This window comes from Nansenia antarctica (genome assembly GCF_963989245.1).
Source record: "Nansenia antarctica genome assembly, chromosome: 7".
Lineage (NCBI taxonomy): Eukaryota > Metazoa > Chordata > Actinopteri > Argentiniformes > Microstomatidae > Nansenia > Nansenia antarctica.
Genome location: NC_137677.1, coordinates 12,837,273 through 12,849,795, shown reverse-complemented (window position 1 = coordinate 12,849,795; position 12,523 = coordinate 12,837,273). Strand labels below are relative to the sequence as shown.

Sequence of the window (12,523 nt, the reverse complement as noted above, 5' to 3'; positions counted from 1 at the left end):
CCCAGAATGGTCCCAGTATTGTAGCTTCAGACGGACAAGTTGGTTGTTATTGTGCTTGCTGCAGCCCACCATATGTTATTACTCATATCGTTATTTTAATCCTGTTCTTTTACCAACTGCTAAGATAACAATATAGTAAGCTAGTTACTTTAGCTAGATAAAGATATTGCCGCCCCAAATCATTTTACAACTTGTTTAGCTAATATCTTCCGACATTTCTGTCGAACCCAGCAATGAAGGTATCTATATAGTAGTATATATACTATATACTATATAGTAGTATGAGGATATAGTAGTAGTATGATATAGTAGTATAATATAGTAGTGTTGCACGATATACCGGTACCAACGATATACCGCGGTGCCAAAATGTCACGGTGCATACTATACCATAAGCTTTATACAACGGTACTACCGTGGAATACTATACTACCGTGTTGAACACGGTACCAGCGGGGCAACTCATAACACTTTCGGCTGCGTTCGTCAATTCGCTCCGAGAGCGCCGGAGCGCACACTGGGTGCAACGTCACAGAGCGACCGATTCGTTTGATTGGACGAGAGGCGTTCCGCGAGTGCGGGTCAGATTTCCAGAGCGAATTGACGAACGCAGCCTTTTTCGCGACTACCCATCGCGTTAGCTTTGTCGGCTAACAGGTTAGCAACCTCAAACGTTGTTCCTATGGTTCCTGCGAGCTCAGTGGGCATTAACTAGAAAATTAAAACCACTGAGTTTTCTTAAGTTGAGTTAAGTCTTGAGCTACAGTTTGGAAGTAGCCCTCTATTTTTTTGATATGCCAGTGTTTGCTTTTACTTTTCAAGTTCGTGAAAAAGACCCCACAGACGGACAGACATACAGACACAGAAAGACAGACAGACAGACAGACAGACAGACAGACAGACACACACACACACACACACACACACACACACACACACACACACACACACACACACACACCTACTTTGCTATACTCTTGCAAAAGGCCAGTTGGTCTGTTTGATGTTTCAAACTACTTATTAATAAACATGTTATTCACAAAAATATCGGTTTCAGTACTTTTACTTACCTGTAGAGTTACAGTGTAATGCATTAAATGCATGTTATTCATGCACCACTCATTAAGTTATTGTAACTTGTATAAATACATTGCATGTTCATAAAAATAAAAAGTGTTACAAAAGTGCCGCGGTATCGCGATACTACTCAGTATCGTGATACTTGGGCTGGTATAGTATCGCAGGGTAAAATATTGGTATCGTGACAACACTATAATATAGTAGTATAAGGATATAGTAGTATGAGGATATAGTAGTATGAGGATATAGTAGTATGATATAGTAGTATGAGGATATAGTAGTATGATATGGTAGTATGATATAGTAGTATGATATAGTAGTATGATATAGTAGTATGAGGATATAGTAGTATGAGGATATAGTAGTATGATATAGTAGTATGATATAGTAGTATGATATAGTAGTATGATATAGTAGTATGATATAGTAGTATGATATAGTAGTATGAGGATATAGTAGTATGATATAGTAGTATGAGGATATAGTAGTATGATATAGTAGTATGAGGATATAGTAGTATGAGGATATAGTAGTATGATATAGTAGTATGATATAGTAGTATGAGGATATAGTAGTATGAGGATATAGTAGTATGATATAGTAGTATGATATAGTAGTATGATATAGTAGTATGAGGATATAGTAGTATGATATAGTAGTATGAGGATATAGTAGTATGATATAGTAGTATGATATAGTAGTATGAGGATATAGTAGTATGAGGATATAGTAGTATGATATAGTAGTATGATATAGTAGTATGAGGATATAGTAGTATGATATAGTAGTATGAGGATATAGTAGTATGAGGATATAGTAGTATGATATAGTAGTATGATATAGTAGTATGAGGATATAGTAGTATGATATAGTAGTATGATATAGTAGTATGATATAGTAGTATGATATAGTAGTATGATATAGTAGTATGATATAGTAGTATGATATAGTAGTATGAGGATATAGTAGTATGATATAGTAGTAGTATGATATAGTAGTATGAGGATATAGTAGTATGAGGATATAGTAGTATGATATAGTAGTATGAGGATATAGTAGTATGATATAGTAGTATGATATAGTAGTATGATATAGTAGTATGAGGATATAGTAGTATGATATAGTAGTATGAGGATATAGTAGTATGATATAGTAGTATGATATAGTAGTATGAGGATATAGTAGTATGATATAGTAGTATGATATAGTAGTATGAGGATATAGTAGTATGATATAGTAGTATGATATAGTAGTATGAGGATATAGTAGTATGATATAGTAGTATGATATAGTAGTATGATATAGTAGTATGAGGATATAGTAGTATGATATAGTAGTAGTATGATATAGTAGTATGAGGATATAGTAGTATGATATAGTAGTAGTATGATATAGTAGTATGATATAGTAGTAGTATGATATAGTAGTATGATATAGTAGTATGATATAGTAGTAGTATGATATAGTAGTATGAGGATATAGTAGTATGAGGATATAGTAGTATGATATAGTAGTATGATATAGTAGTATGAGGATATAGTAGTATGATATAGTAGTATGAGGATATAGTAGTATGATATAGTAGTATGATATAGTAGTATGATATAGTAGTATGAGGATATAGTAGTATGATATAGTAGTATGATATAGTAGTATGAGGATATAGTAGTATGATATAGTAGTATGATATAGTAGTATGATATAGTAGTATGATATAGTAGTATGATATAGTAGTAGTATGATATAGTAGTAGTATGATATAGTAGTATGATATAGTAGTATGAGGATATAGTAGTATGAGGATATAGTAGTATGATATAGTAGTATGAGGATATAGTAGTATGATATAGTAGTATGATATAGTAGTATGATATAGTAGTATGATATAGTAGTAGTATGATATAGTAGTATGAGGATATAGTAGTATGATATAGTAGTAGTATGATATAGTAGTATGATATAGTAGTATGATATAGTAGTAGTATGATATAGTAGTATGAGGATATAGTAGTATGAGGATATAGTAGTATGATATAGTAGTATGATATAGTAGTATGATATAGTAGTATGATATAGTAGTATGAGGATATAGTAGTATGATATAGTAGTATGAGGATATAGTAGTATGATATAGTAGTATGAGGATATAGTAGTATGATATAGTAGTATGATATAGTAGTATGAGGATATAGTAGTATGATATAGTAGTATGAGGGATATAGTAGTATGAGGATATAGTAGTATGATATAGTAGTATGAGGATATAGTAGTATGAGGGATATAGTAGTAGTATGATATAGTAGTATGATATAGTAGTATGATATAGTAGTATGAGGATATAGTAGTATGATATAGTAGTATGAGGGATATAGTAGTATGAGGATATAGTAGTATGATATAGTAGTATGAGGATATAGTAGTATGATATAGTAGTATGAGGGATATAGTAGTATGAGGGATATAGTAGTATGAGGATATAGTAGTATGAGGATATAGTAGTATGAGGATATAGTAGTATGATATAGTAGTATGATATAGTAGTATGAGGATATAGTAGTATGATATAGTAGTATGATATAGTAGTATGAGGATATAGTAGTATGATATAGTAGTATGAGGATATAGTACTATGATATAGTAGTATGAGGATATAGTAGTATGATATAGTAGTATGAGGATATAGTAGTATGATATAGTAGTATGAGGATATAGTAGTATGATATAGTAGTATGATATAGTAGTATGAGGATATAGTAGTATGATATAGTAGTATGAGGATATAGTAGTATGAGGATATAGTAGTATGATATAGTAGTATGATATAGTAGTATGATATAGTAGTATGAGGATATAGTAGTATGATATAGTAGTATGATATAGTAGTATGAGGATATAGTAGTATGATATAGTAGTATGAGGATATAGTAGTACGAGGGATATAATAGTATGAGGGATATAGTAGTATGAGGATATAGTAGTATGATATAGTAGTATGATATAGTAGTATGAGGATATAGTAGTATGATATAGTAGTATGAGGATATAGTAGTATGATATAGTAGTATGATATAGTAGTATGAGGGATATAGTAGTATGAGGATATAGTAGTATGATATAGTAGTATGAGGATATAGTAGTATGATATAGTAGTATGAGGGATATAGTAGTATGAGGATATAGTAGTATGATATAGTAGTATGATATAGTAGTATGAGGATATAGTAGTATGAGGATATAGTAGTATGAGGATATAGTAGTATGAGGATATAGTAGTATGATATAGTAGTATGATATAGTAGTATGATATAGTAGTATGAGGATATAGTAGTATGATATAGTAGTATGAGGATATAGTAGTATGAGGATATAGTAGTATGATATAGTAGTATGAGGATATAGTAGCATGATATAGTAGTATGATATAGTAGTATGAGGATATAGTAGTATGATATAGTAGTATGATATAGTAGTATGAGGATATAGTAGTATGAGGATATAGTAGTATGATATAGTAGTATGAGGATATAGTAGTATGATATAGTAGTATGAGAATATAGTAGTATGATATAGTAGTATGATATAGTAGTATGAGGATATAGTAGTATGATATAGTAGTATGATATAGTAGTATGATATAGTAGTATGAGGATATAGTAGTATGATATAGTAGTATGAGGATATAGTAGTATGATATAGTAGTATGAGGATATAGTAGTATGATATAGTAGTATGAGGGATATAGTAGTATGATATAGTAGTATGAGGATATAGTAGTATGATATAGTAGTATGATATAGTAGTATGAGGATATAGTAGTATGATATAGTAGTATGAGGATATAGTAGTATGAGGGATATAGTAGTATGATATAGTAGTATGAGGGTAGTATGAGGGATATAGTAGTATGAGGGATATAGTAGTATGAGGGATATAGTAGTATGAGGATATAGTAGTATGAGGATATATGAGGGGTTGACTAAACATTTTTAGCTGAGAGTGACTCATGTTGCCTCTCTGCACGTATTGACACGGCTGGCGCCTGGACCAGAGCCCCTTCCAAAGCAGGTGGCTGTGGCACATACACACTCCTGGAGTGTTAGTCTGGGTCCATTTGTATTCCTGTCACTGCTGCTCAGAGTGTAAATGCCCTGGAGCCATGCAAGTGTTATTTCTGGCACTCTATGCCAAGGTAATATCCTGTCTGCCTACTCACAGCAGTCTGTTCCCTGTGCAAGACGATACAACCTCCCCCCCATCACACTACCAGAAACAAGGGTGACGGAATCTGATCTTTGTTAAATGTCACCTACAAAGCTGAATACATACGAACCGTAGGGGACAGTAGTTCAAATCCAGGTTCTTTAATGTGCATTGCACATACATTGAGAATTAGCCAATTCAGAATTCATTTATTTCTTTGGATATTACTGCTTTTCCAAAAATAAAAGAATGGTGTAATGGAAATGCTTTAATCAAATGTGCAGTTTGCAGAAATGGTTAGTACTGTATGTCAGCATGAGATTAATTCATGTGATTCTGTTTCCAGGTTCGGTTTGCCAGGAACGTCACGTCCTGGAGTCAGATGAAGCCAGGATTCTACCATGGCCATGTGGCTTATCTTGACTTCACAAAGTAAAGCTCTTCATTTTCAACTTATCCAGATGAGTGGCTAAATACTCTCCATTTTTCTCTTATGGCTGATGCCATCTTGTGGCTGAAAGTGGAACTAACCATGTTATCACTTTCACTGCTAAATGAATCTGTATGAACCTAAAGAAACGGGTCTTGCTGAGTTGCTCTTGACAAGTTACATTTTTGGCATTTAGCAGACACCTTTATCCAAAGCGACTTACAACAAATAACATTTGACTTAAGTAAGTGAATCATCTATCCATTAGCCATAGCAAGAAAATGTAATCTAATGCTAGAAGAAGGAAGATTTTTAAAAAAAAAAAATATTTACAGTGAGGAAGCTGTACAGGGGGGGTAGAGGGGATGTAGAGGTCTCAGGAGGGGCAGTTAAGGTGTAGCCTGAAGAGATAAGTCTTCAGTCTATGGCAGACAATAGGGAGTGACTCTGCAGTCCTGACCGCAGTGGGAAGCTTGTTCCTTTCTAATGATTGTGTCCTCTGAACAGATATGGGGTGAGGGATAAGCCAATCTACATCAACGTGGTACGGGACCCTATCGAACGCCTCGTTTCTTACTACTACTTCCTGCGTTTCGGAGATGACTACAGGCCTGGCCTTCGGCGAAGAAAACAGGGTGACAAAAAGGTCCCAATCTTTGTCTGTTCTACAATATAACTACTGGGTGTGTCAGGTGTAAAATATAACATGATGAATAGTGTCTACCACCTTTCTCCGAAAGTCTTTTTCTTGATTATGAGAACTGTCTTCGAATAGGAAATAGATTTTCCTTCCAAGATATGAATAATAATCTTAGTAAGTTACAACTTCTCAAGATTGATTTCTTAGGACCATAGTGTGCATGCACATACACATGTTAAACCATGAGTTTAGAATTATAAGGTTCTATCTCCGTTTAGGGTAGTTCAGAGATATTGAGCGTCAAAGTTTTTACATTCCATTATGTTGTGTGAGATGGAATCTTTGTATTTTATGAATTACTAACAAAAAAATGTCAACATTTAAAAAAATAACACCACACAGGCATTAATAAACACCTAATGGATCAGATTATGTACAAAACTAAATTTTGACAAAAATGGAGATAGAACCATATAATTCTAACATCACGAAATGTGTGTCTGAAGTCTGTCTCTGTGTTTGTGTTTAGACCTTTGATGAGTGTGTGTCAGCGGGGGGGTCTGACTGCGCCCCTGAGAAGCTCTGGCTCCAGATCCCCTTCTTCTGCGGACACTACTCAGAGTGCTGGTGGGTTTCAGGGACGGGAATCGATGAGATGTTATTGATACCGATTCCATTATGGATTCTGCTTATCGGTTTGATTCTTTATCCAATTCCCTTATCGATTCCTGATACATTTTCTGTGTGTAAAACAAAAGTAGGCCTACACAGGTTTTCAGCGTCAACACAGCTTTTTTTTTTATCTTAAAGGGCTCTGCACACAGCGTGCGATTTCTGTTGCGCGTCAACGTTCCATTTTGAAGTTTGAATGGAAGTCTATGAGAACATCGCATTTACCCACACACGGCCCCGATTTTAATCGCACGGCGAACATTCGATTCCATTCATTTTGAATGGGACAAAGCACACGGCGTGCGAGTTTTGTCGCACTGTCAAATGAATGGAATCGAATGTTCGCCGTGCGATTAAAATCGGGGCCGTGTGTGGGTAAATGCGATGTTCTCATAGACTTCCATTCAAACTTCAAAATGGAACGTTGACGCGCAACAGAAATCGCACGCTGTGTGCAGAGCCCTTGAGTCTCTGAACACAGTGGATAATAATTGAACATAACATTTGAACATAAATAAAATGAGCTCGAGCAGCTGGCTGTAGCTTCAGAGCTAAAGCCCAATTTATACTAGACTAAAATCTACGCCGTAGCCTACGCCGTAGCTTGTCGCGCACCTCTCCGAAATTGTAACTACGCGCCACACCTACGCAGACCGTAAGAACTGTGATTGGTCCGCTTGGTAGCGTCACATTCCGAATCTCTCGTAGGCCAAATGCGGAAGCCATGACAGAAATGTAATTTACTTTTTCTTTTTTTGTGATCAATTTTTTATTTTGATTTTATGTACAAACACACAAAGGACAATGACAAAACAATTACCAAAATACACATCATTTCATACCTGCATACATTCCCCCTACCCACCCTCCCACACCAAGGTCTTACTCCGCCCAAAAACCCTCAAGAAGGATTTAAACCAGCTCAACTTAAATGCCACCAAATGAAATAAATAAACTTAATAGGATAAACATAAAACATTAAATACTATAATATTCAAATATCAATACCCACCCCATTACAAACCATAGGTTATGCATATCACCTCTGCATACATTCTATAAAGGAAGTCCATAAACTAATATTCTTTGCTTGAGCGCCATGCATGCTTTTTTTTTTCTTTCTGTAATTACTTATTAATAAAGATTTGAAAAATTATGATAACCATCTTACTATCTTAGTTTTAGTCAGTATATGTCATTTCAATGCATTATAGAAATGTTCTTTACAACAAACATAACAAAAAAAACACTTATGCCGCTATGAGTACACCGACTAACGCGACGCAGACCGACCAACGCAGAACTATAAATTGGGAGAGCCCTTGCGTAGGCTACGGCATAGCGGCGCGTAAATTCGATGCAGAAGTATAAATTGGGCTTAACTGTAGCAGTCTGTCTGTCATTATCTAAAATGGATGAAATGGGGGAATATTTGTACAGCATTCATATTCATTTCGGGTTTCTTAGTCAAAGGAAAAATCTGTTAAGCCTGCATGCGTGGCGCTAATATTATTAGCATAGGATATTTACCCTCAGTAATGGTACGTTCTGGCCACAATACTATCCCTGTGGTACGAGTTCAAAGTTCAGGCAAAATAGCCGTATTGGGACTTTTTAAACTGTTCAAAATACAGTGTACATTTACCTGTTAATTCATGTTATCATTACACTCACTGCTGAAAGCCGTCAGTGTTTTCTTCTTAGCAACAATAACGTATATGCAGTTAGCATCTGTTGAGAAGCATAAACGGTTGTGATTTAAGCAGCAACCACATCAAAAGACAAAGCTTAATAATAAACACGGACAACTGTCAGGGCATGCGCAAAACACGCCAGTATCAATAAGAGGAATCGATAACTTCCGACGCATCGAACAATTTTGCTACCGGTTCTCAACTGGAACCGGTTCTCCATTCCCATCCCTAAGTGGGTACAGTAGCACACGTCTGGCAAAAAAGTCTCTGTCAATTACTCATGAACATACATAAACAACCTGTCTGGTACTAATTCGATTAGTTGATGATGCCATGGTGAGAGGTGAGATCATTTGCTTTCATTGATGTGTCCCTGTGTGTGTGTGTATCTTGAAGGAATGTGGGCAGTAGATGGGCCCTGGAGAAGGCCAAGTATAACCTGGTGAATGAGTATCTGCTAGTGGGAGTGACGGAGGAGCTGGAGGACTTCATTATGATGCTCGAGGCAGCACTGCCACGCTTCTTCAAGGGCGCCACAGACCTCTACCGCACAGGTACGCCACTAATACCATGCACCTCAATTCACTGCTCTGCTGTTCTGACCTCTGACCTCATACCTGTTCTCACCCCCTCCTGGCAAGTCTCTAGCGCTACCCCTTCTTCAATCTACTGTAATCCCCCCCCCCCTCTCACTCATAGCACCTCTTATTCTAAGTAGTGTTGCACGATATACCGGTACCAACGATATACCGCGGTATACCACGGTACCAGCGGGGTACCAGCGATATACCGCGATATACCACGGTACCAGCGGGGCAATGTGTTACCTCTATTACCAAATTCACTGGTTCTGCTAATGAGGACAAGACTGGCTCGCGACACTGTCATGAGAGAAACACTTTCGGCTGCGTTCGTCAATTCGCTCCGAGAGCGCCGGAGCGCACACTGGGTGCAACGTCACAGAGCGACCGATTAGTTTGATTGGACGAGAGGCGTTCCGCGAGTGCGGGTCAGATTTCCAGAGCGAATTGACGAACGCAGCCTTTTTCGCGACTACCCATCGCGTTAGCTTTGTCGGCTAACAGGTTAGCAACCTCAAACGTTGTTCCTATGGTTCCTGCGAGCTCAGTGGGCATTAACTAGAAAATTAAAACCTCTGAGTTTTCTTAAGTTGAGTTAAGTCTTGAGCTACAGTTTGGAAGTAGCCCTCTATATTTTTGATATGCCAGTGTTTGCTTTTACTTTTCAAGTTCGTGAAAAAGACCCCACAGACGGACAGACATACAGACACAGAAAGACAGACAGACAGACAGACACACACACAGACAGACACACACACACACAGACACACACACACACACACACACACACACACACACACACCTACTTTGCTATACTCTTGCAAAAGGCCAGTTGGTCTGTTTGATGTTTCAAACTACTTATTAATAAACATGTTATTCACAAAAATATCGGTTTCAGTACTTTTACTTACCTGTAGAGTTACAGTGTAATGCATTAAATGCATGTTATTCATGCACCACTCATTAAGTTATTGTAACTTGTATAAATACATTGCATGTTCATAAAAATAAAAAGTGTTACAAAAGTGCCGCGGTATCGCGATACTACTCAGTATCGTGATACTTGGGCTGGTATAGTATCGCAGGGTAAAATATTGGTATCGTGACAACACTAATTCGAAGAGGTTATTCCGCTTGTCCTGTCATAGTCCTAATAAGATAGAACCTGAGTGAAACCCCTTCTGTGTACTTTCAGGGAAGAAGTCCCACCTGAGGAAGACCACCGAGAAGAAGCCCGCCACCAAGGAGTCCATCGCCAAGCTGCAGCAGTCCGACATCTGGAAGTTGGAGAACGAGTTCTACGAGTTTGCCCTGGAGCAGTTTCAGTTTGTACGCGCCCACGCCGTGAGGGAAAAGGACGGAGAACTTTACCTCCTGGCTCAGAGCTTTTTCTATGAGAAGATCTACCCCAAAATGAACTAAGCTGGGGCCCGGCTGGATGCCTAGAACAGACTTGGACCTACAAGGCCTACTGCTATAGTCATATGCACTGGAAAGAAAAGAGGACGATGATAGAAAAAGCAGTTGAAATGACAGTGGAATGACCGTTATGACAACATTTGTGTGCACTCTGTTTGTCTGCCGGGAATGTGGACCTTCATGGTTGGAGCAGGGCCCTTACAGGTCACAGCTCCTGACTGGCAACATGCACTTTGGACTTCAGGTGCCAGCTCAAAACAGCAGCCAAACACAACAACAACATAACAGAAGCCTTCAAGCTAAAAGGATTTCGAATTTAAAAAATTGGGGGGTGGGGGGGGACGGGACGGGGACAACAACAACATAATTGTCACACATCCCAAAAGAAAAACATGTTTATGACAATTTATCAATGTCCAACTGCTGAGCAAACCGAACACTTCCATTCAGGATGGCCGATCACTGACTCCTACCTAAGCTTAGTGACTGTGCAAAAGCGAGATTTTAACAAGGGTTAAAGGGCAAAGTTATTCACAAAACATATCGGCTATGGGAATAGCAGTACTGGCTCAATTTGCTGACAGTATTTGCAATTTTATGGATTCTTTTGTATATATTTGACCAGATGCATTGTTAATGGTTTACAAAACTAAGTACATGTGACAGGGTTATAGGGAAATGGAATCCATATCTGTACATATTGTATTTACATATTTAGGTATTTGGACCAAATGGTTGTAAAGAAACAAAGGGGGACCTGAGCTGTAACATAATATCCGGTCATTTGTATCCCACTAAGAAAATGTCTCGATTTCTTTTAAATACAACATTTTATCCATCTTGTAGTCCATTGTATTTTAACCACCTCACAAAAGTAGAAATGTGATACTCTGAAGATTTTGTTGGAATTTGACAAACAAATTAAGATTTATTTTCTTTTTTTTTAACTGTGGGGTTCAAACTGTAAACAATCAAAAATCAAATAATTTCATGATATCATCATGTCATTTATTACACAGGGTTTACCAGAAATGACAGACTAGTAGTCTCACTGTCATGAGACTAAGAATGTGTTTGATCACAGGGTCGTCGTCCTCAGCTGGGAGACAGCCACACTAAGGGAAAATCAACATTAGAGACTTGATAGTGCCTTCATTGCATATTGTACAAGACATCTAAGCCACTTTTGATATCCCGTTGTCTTCCCACACTTGGGTACGGATGTTGTACAGTACACTTTAGTTTGACACCCTTTATCTTTTCAACTGCCAGTTTCCCTTTTCTTTTGGATGATGTTTTCATATTAATTTCTTGTAATAAATTACCTAAAACATTTCAAATAAATACTTAACTGTAAGTGTCTCTTGTCGTCTTTTTAATATAATATAATAAAGCCTTCACCAGTTAACCCTCTCCCCCTCCCCTTCCCATGTGTCCCCAGCACTACCATAATTAGGCCCCTATACTTTCTTCTATTTACCTTTTTGTTTCTTTTTATTATTACTACTCGATCTTTTCAGTTTGTAAAGCGTCTTTGAGTGTGTAGAAAAGCGCTATATAAGTCTAATGTATTATTATTATTATTATTATTATTACTACTACTAGGTGATCTGGAGACATGTCGGGGAGCGTCCCTCCACTGTGGATAACAACACTGCTGGTTGCCTGGATGCCTCAGAAGGACCTCCTGGGACACCCCCAGACCAAAGCCTTCGTGGCCCATGGAGGAACCAACGGAGTCCAGGAGGCCATCTACCACGGCGTCCCTGTGCTGGGCATCCCCGTGTTCTTCGACCAATACGACAAC

General features: G+C 37.4%; 1 protein-coding gene across 1 annotated transcript in view; it reads left to right on the top strand.

Moving 5' to 3' along the window:
* Positions 1 to 11,998, top strand: part of LOC308161628 (heparan sulfate 2-O-sulfotransferase 1-like) — a 46,914-nt gene extending 34,916 nt beyond the window's left edge. Inside the window, exons 4-8 of the mRNA XM_080535671.1 lie at positions 5,627 to 5,712; positions 6,218 to 6,356; positions 6,880 to 6,977; positions 9,113 to 9,270; positions 10,493 to 11,998. Of these exons, the coding sequence (XP_080391797.1) occupies positions 5,627 to 5,712; positions 6,218 to 6,356; positions 6,880 to 6,977; positions 9,113 to 9,270; positions 10,493 to 10,719 (708 nt within the window). The 3' untranslated portion in view covers positions 10,720 to 11,998. The remainder of the gene's footprint in view (positions 1 to 5,626; positions 5,713 to 6,217; positions 6,357 to 6,879; positions 6,978 to 9,112; positions 9,271 to 10,492) is intronic.
* The last annotated feature ends 525 nt before the right edge of the window (positions 11,999 to 12,523 follow it).